At 42.3% G+C, this 18,015-nt stretch overlaps 1 protein-coding gene across 1 annotated transcript in view; it reads left to right on the forward strand.

The window, feature by feature from the left end:
* LOC111161928 (OCA2 melanosomal transmembrane protein) overlaps window positions 1–18,015 on the forward strand; it is a 469,742-nt gene that overhangs the window by 76,516 nt on the left and 375,211 nt on the right. Inside the window, exons 4-7 of the mRNA XM_022526004.1 lie at window positions 2,244–2,432; window positions 7,950–8,007; window positions 9,783–9,855; window positions 17,782–17,942. Coding sequence (XP_022381712.1) covers window positions 2,244–2,432; window positions 7,950–8,007; window positions 9,783–9,855; window positions 17,782–17,942 — 481 coding nt within the window. The remainder of the gene's footprint in view (window positions 1–2,243; window positions 2,433–7,949; window positions 8,008–9,782; window positions 9,856–17,781; window positions 17,943–18,015) is intronic.

An 18,015-nucleotide genomic window follows, 5' to 3' on the forward strand; every position in this document is an offset into this window, starting at 1 on the left:
TATGGTTTCACTTTATTTGTGGAGCATAACAAATAACATGGAGGACATGGGGAGATGGAGAGGAGAAGGGAACTGAGGGAAATTGGAAAGGGAGATGAGAGACTATGGACCCTGAAAAACAATCTGAGGGTTTTGAAGGGGTGGGTGTGGGAGGTTGGGGGAGCCAGGTGGTGGGTATTGTGGCAGGCACGTATTGTATGGAGCATTGCGTGTGGTGCATAAACAATGAATTCTGTTATGCTGAAAAATTAAAAAGAAAAGAACTCATGTTTCATTGGAAAAGCATAATGTGTAGGCATTTGTCCTGGGCACATGGAACACAGAAACATGCCCTGGGATGCCAAGCTGTGCCTTGTCGTTGCACACTGAAATAAAGTTCTCAGACACCAATCTGAGCAGTTGTGCAGGGCTGCCTCTGCAAGGGAGAGCAGCAGCAGCTGAGTCCTGCACATACCATTTATTTATTTATTTATTTGCTCATTTATTTATTTATATCAGAAATGCAAGGACAAATGCCTCAAATGTGGGAAAGAAGTACAAAGGGATGGCAAATATCTTGAAGCAAACTTGCATTTTCCACTGTGCAAAGGCATGCAGGGAGTCAGTCATGGGATAAGGGAGGAGTGGGTTGTATGGGCTGGCAATTGCCAGTTGCAGAAAGAGGAGACTGGGTGTTACATTCTTTCCTAGCTCCTAACTCATGCCCTGCCCCCAGGGATCATGGGGTCCCGCTCTTATCCCACCATTGCGTTCAATAGCTCGAGAACAGGAACTCTGCTGCTGTTCCAGCTGCTTCCACAGTCACTCGTTAGGGCTTACAATGTATTTTCTAAGAGTAACTCCAAGTGCCTCATGCCAAAAACCACTACAGAGGAACAGAACATGGGTCAGGTTTGCTATAAAAAGTTTTTCTTCTTTTCAAGGTTTTGAGGGCAGGAATTTGCAGCTGATGGTATAAAGGTCGGCGCAGGCTGTGTACCTGCACTGACCAGCCTAGTAGCTACTTGTCACAGGCATTATTCAAAGTTAAATTAATTAAAATTAAGTAAGGTTAAAAATTCAGTTCTTCAGTTACACACTTCAAGTGACCAATGAGCATGTGTGACTACCATGCTGGAGAGGACAGAGAAGATGCCCATTGCCACAGAAAGTTCTATTGCACAGCATTGTTCTAGTTACACTGGCGTTAGCTTTCTTCTGGACACTTCTAAAAGAAGTTTCCTTGGTTTCAGTTTTTGTTACAGTTGTATTTGTTCACCAGTTGAGGGAGTCGTGATAATCATTCCTTACACGTAAGTATTTCCCAGTCACAAAACTCTTTATTTTCAATATTGATTAGTTTGCAGCATGGTCAGGATTCATTTGTTATTGTTACACATTAGTATCACACAGCCTAATTTCCATCTTTGGGCTTCTCTTTATGAATAAGACTATTTTTTTTTCTTATTGTAAACCAGTTTGAAAGCAGTTACACCTGTTGAGCTAGATGGGCTTGAGAGGCATCATTGGTTTCTAAGATCACAGCCCATTATGTCAGTGCGGTTATCCCATGAATATTCCAGGCAATACATGAAAATACTAGGCTTTAGTGCAACTTCACTAGAGTCAAGTGTATCTGAACTGAGGGTTTGTTCAGAAGCCCAGAGATTCAACTAAAAGTAAATGGATGTGTCCACATGTCATTTTGAGAAAAGTTTGTGATGCCTTTTGAATCATCCTTCTAGATAGAGGTTCTGTTCTTGGGCCCATTGAGTCCAGCACTGATGTTCTCCACTCTTGCTCATGCTCATGTATAGGTTGAATGGAAAAGCCAGGTAGACCATCTTCCCTATAGCTCTATTATGGAAAGACAACTGTAGGCATACACTACTCATTCTCCTTCAAGAAAAGTGTGACAACTAGGTATTGAGAACTCCAGCACAATCAAAGAGAAAGCAAATACAGAAATGAACTGGAGTTGGTCTGAGCCAGAAACAGCTTTATTGGAAAGTTCCAAACTCAGAACAAACTGATGTTTTTTGAAGGTCCACAAATCATATGCATGACCTCAAATGATTTTCTTAAGCTAAGTGCTCTGTGATGTCAAGAAAGACCCAGTTCTACCAGTTTGACAGCACTAAAATGTCTGTGGTCCTTTTAAAAACCAGAATTGGTTTCACATTTCATACTTACCACTGAAATGAAATCTTATTTTGGAGATGCTACTATTTCTGTGAAAATAACCACAAAGACTTGCTTTCCAGGTCATGGCGCATGCCTATTTGCCACCCAGATTTCATCACTGCTGAAGAATCTTGGGGAAACAGCTCAGCTGAGTGGGAGGGAGGATCCCTGCTGATCAAAGACTTGGCTGGTTCCTCTAGATCTGCCTCCCAAGAGAAGGGGAAACCTCTGGACAGTGCTCATATCAGGTTCTGTCTTTTGAAGCTGAGGTAGGAAGACTTCGAGTGCTGGCACTGGCACAGGGTGATGGTTGCACAGAGCATCCCTGGGACTGGGCTGGGGGCGGTTCTCACCCTCACTGCATCCTTCCCAACCAGCAGAATGAAGTTGAGGAAGAAGGGTTTTCACATTTGGCCAGGCTGCACTTTTCCTGGAAGGTTATCTACATCTTCTCCAGGCCCTAGAAGATATGTAAGGAAGCACTGCTAATCAGCATGGAACCTTAGGGCTACAGGACAGCCGGATTACAGACATAAATTACTAACATTTATTTATCTACACTCCTTCTTGTTTGTGTTGTGGGGGGTATTCATGGCATGACCTCGGTTTGCAGATGGAATCAGTTCACTTTAGCAGTTCCTGTGGAGTTTGTTCATTCTATTTATCTACCTATCTAAGCTATCATTTATCTATACCCATCATCTATCTATCTCTATCTTTATCTTTATATCTATTTATTCATTTATTAAAATATTTAATTAATTTATTTATTTGACAGAGAGAGAGAGAGTACAAGCAGGGGGAGCAGCAGGTAGAGGGGGAAGCAGAGTTCTTGCTGAGCAGGGATCCTGATGCAGGACTCGATCCCAGGACCCCAGGATCATGGCCTGATCTGAAGTCAGACACTTGACTGACTGAGCCACCCAGGTGTCCCCCCACCATGGTGTTTTAAAAGCTGATATTATCCCTGGTAGTTGGTGATGAAACATGTTATTAGAAGGGTTGGCTCTAGTGCCAGGGCTCATCCTTCAGGAAACTGCTGTCCAGCCTGGTGTGAGCTGGGACCCTGAGGCTGTGAGAAAGGGGGTTTCTGGTAGTGGTGGTAGACAGGCTATGCTTGCACACACAGAGGAGGGCCTAGGCATGCATGTATGTGGGAAAGCTGAGGGCATTATGTTGGACCATGAGAATGGTCTAGCCAGAGCTGGAGCACTTTTGCTCTCTCCCTGCTTTGTCTACTGGGCTTTATAGGTACATATACTTAAAGAAAGGTTTTGTTGAGAGACACATGTTTGAAAGTGGCATCTCTAAGAACAGAATAAGGCTTGGGGACCAGGACTATCAGATCCTCATTCCAGATATGCTCTGAGGTAGCTGAGGTATTAGCAGAGGCAGACACATCCATTCAACTATCTCCTTGTCTCTTTGTGTTTCCCTCACTACACAGCCTTGCATGGGCTTCTACTAAGATTGTCTACTTGCATGGGAAAGCTCATGCATAGGTGAGAAGACACTTTGTAGCTATCAAATAATAGTATTATTATTTGTCTACATTAGGGTACCTGTCTTTTTTGAAGCTGTTTGAAGGCCTGGTTAGAAATGTACCTATCTGCATGCCCAAAGTGCACCTGTTTGTATGCTGAGAAGCCCACTCTCATTGTTCTATTGACCCTTCTATCAATCTTGAGAGTTAGATGAAGGAAGGGACTTCAGGGAGGATAAGGATTTTGCCTGGGGTCATGCAGCTTGTAAGCTGGGGGTGGGTAGGCAGGGATGTGACCTCCATATCCTCCACCTCTTCTTGACTATGGAGATTGTGTTTCCCAACATGTTTCCCAGCCATGCATTGTTTTTTCATGATTACTGGTCTCAGCTGCCTGCATAAATGTGACAAATATTTGGCCACAGAGTCTGCTATGAAATTCAGTAAATTGTGTGAAAGTGTGTAAATAGGGATCTGACCCTAAGGACCACCAGGATGGTGAGCTCTGACACTATTAACACCCTGCCTTAACTGATTGGTTCACAGCTTGAGAAGATGCTAGGTACTTCAACTGTCCCACACCATGGAGAAATTAAACCATGTACATTTGGGACTTTACTTTCTGTAGTTGCTTTATCTTCTAGGATTCATGGAATAGTTGCATTGAGCTTGCCACTGAACTAAAACACTTAATGTCATTCTTTTTAACAGTTTAAAACATACCATGTATGGTCATTGGGAAACTTCTAAAACATATTTTGGGTTGTCAGCTTTGCTGTATATGGCCATTATGTAGAAAAAAATTTGTGTTTAGGATAGCTAAATCAATGTCTCATGCTTTAAAAAAGAAGTATCATTTTGATTCCCATTTATTTGTTACTATTTTTGAGTATAATTGACATAGAATGTTCCATTAATTTCAGATATACAACACAGTGTTTCAACAAATGTATATGTTATGCTGTCTTCAAGTGTACTACCATTTGTCACCATGGAATGCTCTTAAAATACCAGACTATATTCTCTATGCTGTACCTTTTATTCCCATGTTTTGTACATTCTGTAACTAGAAGACTGTATCTCCCACTCCTCCTCACCCATTTTGCCCATCCCTCTACCTCCCTCCCTCTGGCAACCATTAGTTATTCTCTGTATTTATAGGTCTCAGTCTGCTTTCTCTTTGTTTATTCATTTGTTTTGTTTTTTAGATTCCGTATATGAATGAAATCATTTGTTATTTGTGTTTCTCTGTTTGACTTATTTCACTAAGCATAATACCTTCTAAGTCCATCCATGTTGTCACAGATGGCAAGATCTTGTCCTTTTTTATGGCTGAGTAATATTTCATTATATGTAAATGTAAACACACACACACACACCCACCCCACCCCCATATTCCATATCCATTTATCTGTCGGACACTTGGGCTTCATCCATATCTTGGTTATTGTAAATATTATTAAAATAAACAAAAGGGTGCATATATCTTTTTGAATTAATGCTTTTTTTTGGTAGTAAAGCAAACTGAATTAATGTTTTTGCTTTCTTTTGGTAAATCCCCAGTAGTGCAATTACTGGATCATATGGTATTTCTATTTTTAATTTTTTTTGGGATCTCCATACCATTTTCCACAATGGCTATACATATTTACATTTCCACCATTAGTGCATGAAGGTTCCTTTTTCTCCACATCCTTACCAACTCTTCTTACTTCTTCCCTTTTTTATTTTAGCCACTGGGTTAGGTGATATCTCATTGTGGTTTTGATTTGTGTTTCCCTGATGATGAGTGATGTTGAACATCTTTTGATGTGTCTGTTGGCCAACTGCATATCCTCTTTGGAGGACATCTATTCAAGTCTTCTGCCCATTTTTTAAATTGGATATGTGTGTGTATGTGTGTGTGTGTTGAGTTATGTAAGTTTTTCCTATATTTTGGATATTAAGCCTTTATCAGTTGCATCATTTGCAAATGTCTTTTCCCTTTCAGTATGTTGCCTTTTGTTTTGTTGATTGTGTCTTCAGTTTGAGGTAGTCCCAGTAGTTTATTTTGGCTTCTGTTTCACTTGCCTTAGGAAACATATCTAGAAAAATGTTATAATGGCCAATGTCAAAGAAATTATTGCCTAGGAGTTTTAGGGTTTCACATCTCACATTTAGGTCTTTAATCCATTTTGAGCTTATTTTTATGTATTGTGTCAGAGGAGTAGTCCAGGTTTATTCTTCTGTATGTAGCTGTCCAGTTTTTCTAGCACCATATATTGAAGAGACTGTTTTTTTCCCTATTGTATATTCTTGAATCTTTTGTTGTAGATTAATTGACCATATAAGCATGGGTTTATTCTAGAGTCTCTGTTCTGTTCCATTAATCTATGTATCTGTTTTTGTGCTAGTACCATATTGTTTTGATCACTATAGTTTTGTAGTATATCTTGAAATCTGGGATTCTGATACCTCCAGCTTTGATTCCCATTTAAATAGGGCTGTTGCATCAGAGAAATTAAAATAAAAACCACATTGAGATACTACCTTGCACCAGTTAGAATGGCCAAAATTAACACACAATAATCAACAAGTGTTGGAGAGGATATGGAGAAAGGGGGACCCTCTTATACTGTTGGTGGGAATGCAAGTTGGTGCAGTCACTTTGGAAAACAGTGTGGAGATTACTCAAAAAATTAAAAATAGAGCTACCCTATGACCCTGCAATTGCACTACTTGGTATTTACCCCAAAGATACAAATGTAGTGAAAAGAAGGGCCACCTATACCCCAATGTTCATGACAGCAATTGCCACAATTGCCAGACTGTGGAAAGAACCAAGATGCCCTTCAACAAATGAATGGATAAAGAAGATATGGTCCATATATACAATGGAATATTACGCAGAAAGGATGAATACCCAACTTTTGTATCAACATGGAAGGGACTGGAGGAAATTATGCTGAGTGAAGAAAGACAAGCAGAGAGAGTCAATTATCATATGGTTTCACTTGTGGAGCATAAGGACTAACATGGAGGACATTAGGAGAAGGAAAGGAAAAGTGAATTGTGAATTGGGGTAAATAGGAGGGGGAGATGAAGTATGAGAGCCTGTGGATTCTGAGGATTTTGGAGGGGAGAAGGGTGGGGGGAACAGATGAGACTGGTGGTGGGTATTAAGGAGGGCATGTATTGTATGGAGCACTGGGTGTGGTGCATAAACAATGAATCTTGGAACACTGAAAGAATAAAATAAAATAAAAAAAATAGGGGCTTTTGAATCACAGTTTGGAAATGTGAAATGCTTATTCATCAAATCATTAAATCTAAGAGAATGCAAAATAAGACTTTATCATTTTGAAAAGATTAGAAAGATACTGAAAAAGATGTCCTATCATAGACCTTCTACATTCTACACAAGCACAGGCTGTGGACCAGCACCCTTCCACATACAGGAACAGAGCACAGATACCAAGTGCCTGCTCTTGAAGGGCGGCCAGTGGTAGAGCACACCCCAGGGCTGGGCAATGATAGTGTCATTAGAAGGTGGGATCCAGGGATCTGAGGGGGTGATATGAGCAGAGGTGGGACTGGAAAGACTGCAAAGAGTTGGCTAGACTCAGATTTACCTGGGCTCTGAGAGCTGCAGTTAAGAAAAGTGAGATGGTCACGGGGTCAGGACACCATCAGGAGACTGCAGAGTGTGCCAAGAACATGGCCTGCTTGTTAAATTATCTCTGAAGTAATTCTTAAAAAACTGCTAGTACAAGCAGTGACAGCACCCCGATTTCTTTTTTGAATTATTTGATTATATTTCCATCAGTGTTTTTATATATGTTATATTTATATATAATCATAATCTCTATCTTCTATCTATCTTCTATCTATCTATCTATCTATCTATCTGTCATCATCTATGATCAAATCTATATTCCCACTTTCCAGAAAACTTAGGGGAATATAATTGATAAATATGAATCTGAGAGCCCATATAAGGCTTGTTTCCAGGAAATTCAGCTTTCAAAATGCCAGTTTTCAAAATGCAAGTTTGAATTTTAGCATCTCCAGCAAGAAACATGTGCAAACACCCTAGGTTAACTTTGCTCTCCTCTGTAACCTGTACCAAGCTGCTTTTCATGAGGCCATACATTTATAGGTCAGCAGTGTCTTCCTTTATACCCATTATGGAAAGAATTCCTAGCATGTGCTTTGAGATTGATATTACCCAAAGCTTCAGAAAGGTGTCTATCAACTTGGCAGTCTGGGCACATACAAATATGACTGCTTTGGTGTGACTTGGGTCCTTCCTTTTCTCTTGCAGGTGCTGTGTACGGTGGCTGAAAGTTGCGAGCCTGTTTGTCTTTGTGGTGGTGTGCTCTGTGAGTACCACAGAGCTCTGCTGTTGGGTCAGCAGAGCCCCTGGGTGCCTTGGGCTAGATAGCAAGGCACCTAAGGTATGGGGCTCACACCTTTCTTTGGAGGAGATGCTGAATGCATGTGGGATTGTGGGCTGGGGTTGCTGAGGGAGGCCTCCCCTTAGTAGTGCTCCTCTGCTGTGATACAATAGAAGCTTTGCTCTGTAGAAGGCAGTTAGCTTCATCCTTGGGTCTAACTTTCCACCTAAAAGTGTCTTACCAATTCTGTTTTCAACCACATTCAATGGAAGTCTTTATTTGTCTTGGGCATGCCCAGCATCATGGGTGGCCCCAAGAATGGGTCTTGCTGCCAGGATTTGTGTAGTGTGTATCCTGATGTACCCTAGTGGGAATCACATTTCAGGTGCTCAATATTTTGCCAAATGAATGAGTATGAGATTCTTTATGCTCAGGTGTGCATATCTGTTTGTGTACAAATATGTGTGTACATGCTTGGCTGTGTGTGTCTGTGTGTGCATGCATGGATGTGAGGTTCTCTGTGCTTGCTGTGTGTTTGTGTGTCTTCATGCCTGTGTGGGACATGTGGGTCATTTGTGGTTTGTGATCATTTTGAGATTGTGTCTGTGATTGGGGTCTTATTGCTGAGTGTGTACAAATTTACAGCATTGGCATCAGATAGTTTTGTCTGCACCATTGTTGGGAGACTCCAGTGAGTGGCTGGTGCATGCTGCTCTGACAGCATGTGAGACTGTGAGCAAGGATGGGGTGTGTGAGTGGTGTTTTCATGCCTGTGCCCTGTGGACTCTAAGACATGTGTGGCTGTGCCTCTTCTGTGCAGGCAGCCTGAGGTTATGGCCATGCTGAACCCTGAATGACTGGAAACTGCACATGACTCTATGTGGTTGTGAATACTTGGTTTTCATTATCTGCATAGGTGGGCATGAATATCAGGGCTCTGTGTGTGTGCATGCAGGATTATGGATGAGAAGAGGCTCCTTTCTCAGTGTGAAATGTAAGAGCAATATTACCTCTTGAGCAGTGAGGGTGATTCATGAAGTCAATACCTGCAACCCTTTAAAAACCCACACAGGAAGGGAGCAGTGGCCCAGAGAAAGGAAATTATGCATGAAACAAGAAACAAATACATTGAGCTCTGAAAACTTCATGCTTTTATTTTTTTGGCTACCAGTTCACACAATTGTGTGGTTCTGAAGCTCTGGCTGCTTACCAGGGCCCAGTAGGTGGTGCACTATGATTTCCACGGAGAAGGTCAGGGTGGGCCAGGTCGTCCCTGATCTCCTGAGGATTGACCTCTGCTCTGTGTCTAGTCTTCAGCCTTTTTCTGGGATTTCAAGTTTTGGTGATTTGAGGAATTTGTTTTGAACTTCTATAATCTGTCATAACTACATCAGTGTACTTTCTGATGAGGCATAAGGTGCTCTGCAAATTCCACAAACATATGCTTTAACCATCACCTTTTCTCCAGTATGGGAAAACCATGTTTACCTTCCTCTGATGATTTAATTTTGTGGCTGAGTGATTAATCCTTAAAATCAACAAATATCAATAATCAAGACCCATTGTAGTGGAGAATAATATAATGAATCAGAATTTTATCTCTTAATATTTAAGAAAAACTGTTTAGCGTGAGCTGGTGAATGTTTGATACATCAGTCAACACCATTATTATTCCTGTATTTTTCACTTTTGTCAAAATTATTTAAATCTTAATGTTCTCCTGGCACAAATTTATCATTAAGTGTTTCTGATTGTTACAGATTTTATTCAGCCTGTATCCAGATCAAGGAAAGTTCTGGCAGTTGTTGGCTGTGTCACCCCTGCAAAGCTACTGTATCCAGTCTATACTGAGATGGATAGTTGCCCATGGCTGAGATTCACAAAGAGACACTAGAGAACCATTACAACTGTTGCTGAAGGTCCCAGTGTAGGTGATCACTGCTCTTCCCATGCCTATTTTGTTCCTTCAGGACATTTGATGAAAGATGAGTCCAGAAGAGAAAGGGAGGGGAGCACTAGTGAGACTATTTTGGGTGGTTGGTGGTGGGGTTCCCCTGGGGAGATGATAGCCAAGTGGCACATTCCAGTTACAGCTTGGCTCCCCTGGGCTCTTTCATACTCTGTTTTGTACCCATCCCCACTTTCTTTCACATTTCAGTGTTGGTAGTTTCTACTGACATATTTTTAAGTTCATTGCTTCTTTTCCTTGGCTGTGTCATCTGGGCATGGCGATTGCTTGATTTCTTCATACTGTGTTTTCTCCTGCCTTTTTGTAGGGCTCGTTGCTTGTCACTAAAAGCTAGATGTGTTGTATAAGATAGTAGATTTTGAGTGTGTTAGCTCGGACTGCCATAACAAAATACCACAGCCTGGGGGTTAACAGACATTGCTTACAGTGCTGGAGGCTGGACATCCAAAGTCAAGGTACTGGCCAGTTGGATTTCTGGTGAGAACTCTCTTTTTGATTGCAGACGGCTGCCTTTCTTGCCATGTCCTCACAAGGGCTTTCCTCAGTGTGTGTGTGTGTGTGTGTGTGTGTGTGTATGTATGTGTAGAGAGAGCATTCTCTAATGGCCGTTCTTATAAGGACAAAATCCTCTCAGATCAGGACCCCACCCTATGACTTCACTGAACCTTAATTACTTTCTTAGAGGCCCCATCTCCAAATATAGTCACACTAGGGGGCCAGCCTTCAACATGTGAATATTGTGGGCGACATAAACATTCATTCCATAGCACTGTGGGTTTTGGTTGGGGGTCTGTGTAAATCTAGTCAGAGGTCGACAGTGTTGCAGTGTGTGGTTGCCATGGTAACCTCTAGCATCCCAGACACTTGGAATTGCTTGGCTTCTCCTGCTGTCTGCCAGGTTGTGCACTATTCCTACTCCTCCACAGGGGAGAACTACTTTTTCCTCTTCCCCACCACTCCCAGGTGTTGGAGTTCCACTGTGTCCTAGGCTACCAGATTTGATATGTTTCCCCAGCAAATTAAGGCTTTTTCATGAGTCTCCTCAATTTCTCCATCTTCTTTGTAAGTACCTGCTCGGATTCCAGGAGCAAAAGCCTATTATAACGGACATGTGGACACCCCAGTTCTGTGGCTCCCAAGGTCTCTCTACTATCACACTAGCCCACACTTGGCGTTGAGCAGTTTAAAAAAAATTTTCTGATTTAATCTTGCTTGCTTCTCTGTGTGTTGGTAGCACCTGTCGCAGGGAAGCAAACACTTGGCCTTATTCTTCCCTGCAGTTACCTGTCTCAATCTAGATTTCAAGTTAGATGTTTATGATGCAACCTCATTCTTGACAGAACAAGTCATTAATTTAACATCTGTCCAGCCTTTTTAGGTTGTGAGAATAGGAGTGGTGTGTTTCTAGCTCTCAAGTTATACCAGCTGAAACTGAAAGTCCAGAGCCCAGAGATTCTCTTGAATAGATATTTGGATGAGGATAATCATGCATGAAAGTCCCTAAAGCTCCCAGTCCTGGGAGAGGAAGCATTTTGGAAAGCAAGCTAGGAAGGAGAGGAGGATGTGGAGGAGAAAGGAGTGGGGAGGAAGAGGAAGCAAATGGAGGAGAAGGCTTGTAGAAGAGGAGGGAGAAAAGGAGACAGTTGTGTCCAGCTCAAGTATTTCTGATTATTCACTTTTTTCCTGATTATCGCCTTTTAAAAAGGAATTAAATCATTCACAGATTTTTTTTTTCTTTAGTATCTTCAACTGATAAGCTTGGGTGAACTGAAATTTTAGAAAATTGGGTAGTTTTCCTTGCAGTCATCAGTAGTCTTTTGCATATTTTTATTTCCTTTGGTTCTTTTGGGGGAGTTCCCCCTGTGTCTTCCTAGGACATCCTCTCACTCAGCGAGCCACTTTCCACACACAGGGTACCAGCAACATTCCAGAAAGACCTGGCTCTCAAGGACTTCAGGTGGGCTCATGAGATGGCTCTGGTGGGCAGCGCATGGTGCATCCCTGCCCTTAAGTGAATGAGAGCGCTTATCTGTACCTGCTCTCAGGACAGGGTAGCTCTGATGTCTATCTGAGAGCTTGCTAAAATCTTGGTATATGCTTCACCACTTTAAAATTGTTTTTCAGTTTTAGATGAAGATGTGTCTCCCTCTGAGAGAACTAGAGAGAGCTGTGATTTTAATGAACTTCATTTCCCATCCCTTACCTCCATATCATCTCCATGGGTTAAAAACAATAAAACGTCCTCCTGCTTTCCTCAGCTTCCCCTGGGGACTTCTCAAAGGAAGTGTCAGCGTGGAGGCCTGGCTTCATGATGTCCCCAGGAGATGGATCCTGCCTTCAGTTCATGTGACCTCACTGTAAGTGATCATAACCTACTGTCCAGGCTGAGCCAAGAACTTGGAGGGATCCTATGCAGAAGCAGTCTTCAGTGAGAACCAGACAGGGAAGGGGAAATATTTATAGGTTGCTGGTGTACTGTCGCTACTCCTGTATGAAGCTGATAAAGTCAGCAGAAATTCTAAGTAAGCATAACAAGTAAGGATAATAACAGGATAAATTCAGATAACGACAAATGAGAGTCCTCTATTCAATCCACCAAGAACTGTACTGTGTCACTCTACCTCCACAGCTTTGTGCACAGTACACATGCCCAAGTACACATGAGCCCAAGTACACATGCCCTTTCCTGAACTTGAATGAACCCAAGCCCATCCTAGTGGCCGGCAGACAAATGGTTTTTCTCAGCAGCAAGAGTAACTGGGCAGTTTCTCTCCTGTTCTCTGAGCTGTGTGTGTACTTCGTTAAAGAGAGAAAGAGAAGTGGAAGAGATGGCGAGAGCTGTTGTGAGATGGTAGGGTGCTGCAGAGTGGTTCTTATATGTCTGTGGTTCTGTTAAAGAGAAAAAAAAAAGTGTTCTGGGACACTTGTTAAAGATGGCAAGTCACCAGGAACTTAGTGATATCTGTAGAGACCACAGCAGTGAGGTCTTGCAGTGGGAGAGAGAATGAGCTTAAAAAGTGGGATTTTAAAGCCAAGGAGCAGGGTGGGGAGGCAGTGGGTGAAAAACTAGTAAGAAGAAACATCATGGATAAGAGGAGATTCTGGCCAAACTGACTTCACCGGATTCTTGCTGAAGGCAGGTAGAGTTACCAGACATCACGTGGGGGGATAGAACCTTATTGGATATTGACTGTGATTAGATATGGAGAATTAAGATTCTGACTAAATTAACTTAGCAGGATTCTTGCTAAAACTGGACCACACAGAGATGAATGTAGAAGCCCCAAAGTCAGGGCTTAGTCTTAGAGAAGAGAGTTCAAAGGAACATAACTAAAGTTTTGGCCAAAGAGAGACTCTCTGTCAATCATTTACCATTATTAAGGCTGATTTAAGCTTCCCATGGGCTCCTTAGAAAACATACATTGGTATCAGTAGATTTTCTGTACATTTCTGGAAGCTCACAGACCCTCTCTCAGGACCCTAGGCTGAGAACGTGCTGTGGGGGTTTGTGAAAGGAGAGATCAGAGGTCAGAAGTGCCCCTAAGATGTCCCCAGAGAGCCAACTGCTGCTGGTATTGAAGGCGGGGACAGAGTTTGGACCAGAGTTTGGACCTTTGAAGGTGATTCTCAGCAAAGGGATGTTATTGTGCAGGTCTGGGGCAAGAACGGATTCAGGTCTGGTTTTGAAAGGCCAGTAGCAGTGTTCTCATTGTTGTCCTCATGGGTGAAGAGCTCCACAGTTCTTCCTTCTTGACTTCTGGCCAGATACCAGGGGTGTGTGTTTTGGTGGGAAGTGCTTTTGGAGAAAGCCTCACTATCCTTTAACTGGAGAATAACAAAGCTACCTTTCCCCCTGTGATGTTTTCTTTGGAATAGTCGGGCTTTGTCACCTCAGTAATTGTGGGTTTATTTATTTTTTTTTAGAAGATTTATGAAAGGAAATGGCTGTGATTGCAGACACCTGAAGTTCTTTGTCTCTGAATTGTTCTCTGTGCTTATTATTGGGGAGAACTGTTCAAGTCTCTTAGGTCATTAGACAGGTGAATAATGGTCAGCAATCCAGGTTATATATAAGCAGGGTAATTAGGCTTCCTCTTTTCCTCCCTTCTTTCCCTTTTTCAACCCTCCCTCCCTTCCAATCTTTTTCTTTGTTTCTTGACATACGGTTCATTTTTCCATCACAGTCTTCATAGTAGCCCTGGGTTTTAAAAGTGTAAAAAGAAAACAAAGGATTTTGTTCCCTTCTGTTCTTCCTTTCTTACATCCTAAGCTCCTTAGGTAGTAAGCTTATAATTATGTTGTCCAATATGATAGCCACTAGTCACCTGTGGCTGTTAAAATTTAAATTTGTATTAATGAAGTAAATAACATTAAAGTTTCACTTCCTCATTCACACCAGTCACATTTCAAGTGCTTAATAGCCACATGTGATTAGTGGCTATCATATCAGACAGCACAGATAAAAACATTTCTATCACCACAGAAAAAATTCTATTGGCCAACACCACTCTAGAAAGTAAGGGCAATCTTTCATCCATCTGGTCCCAAATGTTGGAGAAAATATATTAGCACTAGGTAGATTATTTTTGTTAATTGATCAATCTTAAAAGTTTCATACTTTATCAGATGACATTGCTTCCATTTTTATCAAGAAGTTGGGTCTAAAGGAAACAGACTTTCTTACCTCCGTTCAAATAAGCAAAAGTTGTGTCAAAGAAAAATTGTATCAGTTAAACAGGTAAGGAAGACTTTACTCAAGGCTATTGCAATAGGGAAGAGACTGAACTCAACTTCAAATACACAGGAAATCTACAGAAGGGTGAGGGGGAGGATGGAAAATTACCAAAGGGAACTTGGCTGGGGATAGTGAAGGCATTCTCAAAAAAAAAAAAAAAAAAGTGAAGGGATTCTTGATAAACCGGGCTCAGAGGACTTAAGTTTGGTCCAGGAGGAGTCCTGGCCAGTGTTAACTGAACCTGGCATAACACAGGCTCTGTAGAAAACTTAAGCATAAGCCCCAAAAGGACTCTACAGTCTAGGTGGAAATGAAGGCCCCTTTTCAGGCTCTTGTGGATTTGTTCCATGCCCAATAGCAGCACATTGCCTGTTGTTCAGAAGTGCTTTACTCATTTGTTTTTCTCCCCACCACTCAGAGGCCGCCAAAACAGCCGCCCACACTGGGACAGCCAGAGAAGAGTCAATGGTTACACTCATTAGAGGTACAACAGGAAGATGATTAAGTAGGAACTCAAAGGAATGGTGTCTAGGGAGCTCACACAGTGGGAAGAAAGTTCATGGAAGGCATGTCAAGTTAGCTCTTGAAAGATGGCTTTGATTGAGGTAGTGGTAAAGGCAGTAGACTACTTTGATGCGGGTAGAAGAAGAAGGTGCTTTCTCTCTGACTTCTTCATGCCCCCATCTGGCAGGGTATTGGTGAAACAAGTATTTGTGGGGGCATCTAATGTGGTGAGAACTACATTAGTTTCTGGAGAAGTAACGAAATGAATAAGGTACAGTTATTCCTCTTGAGGAGTGAGACCATTAGGGGAGAAAAGTCTAAAACAAACTGTAGTATGGCATGAGCCCAATCTACAGAGGAACACTGGAGAAGGCCAGAGGATCTGCTGGAATCAAGGATGACAAGGAAAGATTTAAGGGGAGGGAAGCTTGAGTGAGAACTCAAAAAATGGTAGAAGTTCTTCAGATTTGGGGAAGGCATTTGAGGCAAAGGCAGAGGACTATATGTTAGGAACATGGCAGATATTTCAACATGGGGGAAAGCCAGGATTGAAGCTGCCTGTGAGGGTGAGGCTCAGTTAGAGAGGTTCCTGTTTGCTAGGATCTGAAGTCACAGATGACACCAGCGCACCCTAGTGGGCTTTGAATCCTAAGTGCATGGTGGGCATGTAGAAAGACAGAAAAAAGGAATGATGCAAGTACATATTGTCCTGTGTCTATGTGATTTTGTATGTACTCCATTTGGTTGGTTAATCATAGGGTGCTTTGTTACATGGTTGTCTCCCTAACAGGGCATGAGATGCCCCCCTGGCCCCCAGGACAGAGGTCGTTTTATTCATTTATTTTTTGGAATGTAATAAATACTCCACAAACATTCATTAAATCTGAAGGTGAGGGGATGCCTGGGTGGCTCAGTGGGTTAAAGCCTCTGCCTTTGGCTCGGGTCGTAATCCCAGGGTCCTGGGATCGAGCCCAATATCGGACTCTCTGCTCAGCAGGGAGCCTGCTTCCTCCTCTCTCTCTCTGCCTGCCTCTCTGCCTACTTGTGATCTCTCTCTGTCAGGTAAACAAATAAAATCTTTAAAAAAAAGAAAAAAAAATCTGAAGGTGAAGCCTCTGCTTTTCCAATATTAGCCTCTAGGTGGTGCTGTTCCATCTCCTGAGTTTCTGCAAGGTCCCTAGAATCTTTTCTGAACTGAAATTTTTCTCCCCACTCTGTATCTTGTGTTTGCCCTGGGGAAAGACTGGAACATGAGTAATTTTCGCAAAAGCAGCACTCTCTTTTTGGGCCTTTTCTTGGTACACCCTGCCTTGCATGACTTCTGTTTTCCACTTGTCCTTGATGGAACCCAAGTAGCAGCATAAGTGTGTGGAGAGGCTTTCCGACAAAGTGCTGGAGACCCCTGCTCATTCTGGGCTCTCATATGGACAACAGTGCTGATAAAACACCTTTTTTTTTTTTTTTTTTAAACCAGGATTTCTTTTGTACAATTGGTTTTTTAAACCAGTCCATTTTGCTAGAGGAGATAGATAATGAAAAAAGATTAACCATTCACTGGCCCTTGATAGTCAAAGTAAATCTTGTGTATGCTCTGGCAACAGTGAGATTCTGCCTTTTCCCTAAGTCTGTTCCATAAACTGCCTGTTTCTTTTAGGTTTTTAAGGAAGAGTAAAGGAATTGGCTACTGAATCCTCCTACAACCAGTGAGGTGCTGTTAAGACTTTTGAGACCTCATACAAAGCATGGACTATTTCAAGATTAATTTTTCCACCTACAACAGTTTTTGGTTCTGGATCAAAATGAATGGGCTAGTTGCTGTGTAGAGTCCATGTCATGACCCCCAGAACCAGAGGCAAGAGTTTGCCCAGACCAGAGAGAGAAGGGCTGGGTAGCACAGGCTCCTACTTTTGTGCAACACCCAAATGCAGGATGTTGGTGTTAAGGGGAAGACTACAATAGGGCTTAAGTGCCATGGAATTATATTTTGTGGGGGGAAACCCTCTTTATCTGATAATTTTTCCCTGATCAAGAGCCCTTCACATGCTTTGAAGAAATTTCTCTCCTTTCACTGCAATGCATGTCACTTATTTATATGACTTTGGAATTCTTATTTTCAATTCTCTTTGTGATTTCTCATTCTAAAACTAGAGACCTGGCACCTAAGGATTTGGACATGGATGTGGGTCAGTGTATTTGCTCATTCATGCAGCCATCCTGTCTACTAGCTCACGGTGGGTCCAGAAACTTGGGGAGAAGTTCTATGCTGGCTGCAAGGAGTGGAAGCAGAGATCATGGTAGGATGAGGGATACCACTTAGAGGTTAAAACAGAGGATTTGAAACACATGCGGTCAGACATTGCAAAACCAACTCCATGTCAGGAGTGAGGTGCAAGGAGATAAGGAGTGCTCAAGGGCTGCAGTACAGTTGGAGGAAACAGCCTGGATAGGTATTTCTCTGTGCAACTTCTAAGGAGGGTGCTCACTGTGTGGGTGGTGAGGGGACTTCAGGCCTCTCTTCCTTGCTCTGTGGTTCACCTTGACTTTGCCTCAGCTTTGAACCTCTCCAGCCATGTGGACTCCACATTGCTCCAGGTGGATTTGGCAGGGGCCCTGGTGGCCGGTGGCCCCAGTCATACCGAGAGAGAAGAACATGTTGTGCTGGAGGTGACCCAGGCTGATGTTCCAGGTTCCAGGAGGCGGCGGCCACAGCAGGTTACACTTATAAGTTACTTGAAAGGAATTGTAAAAACTCATTTCATTGCTTTATAAATTGAGTTTCCTTTTG

Source organism: Enhydra lutris, unplaced genomic scaffold, assembly GCF_002288905.1.
Source record: "Enhydra lutris kenyoni isolate GAN:26980312 unplaced genomic scaffold, ASM228890v2 scaffoldscaffold87, whole genome shotgun sequence".
In the NCBI taxonomy this organism is placed as follows: domain Eukaryota; kingdom Metazoa; phylum Chordata; class Mammalia; order Carnivora; family Mustelidae; genus Enhydra; species Enhydra lutris.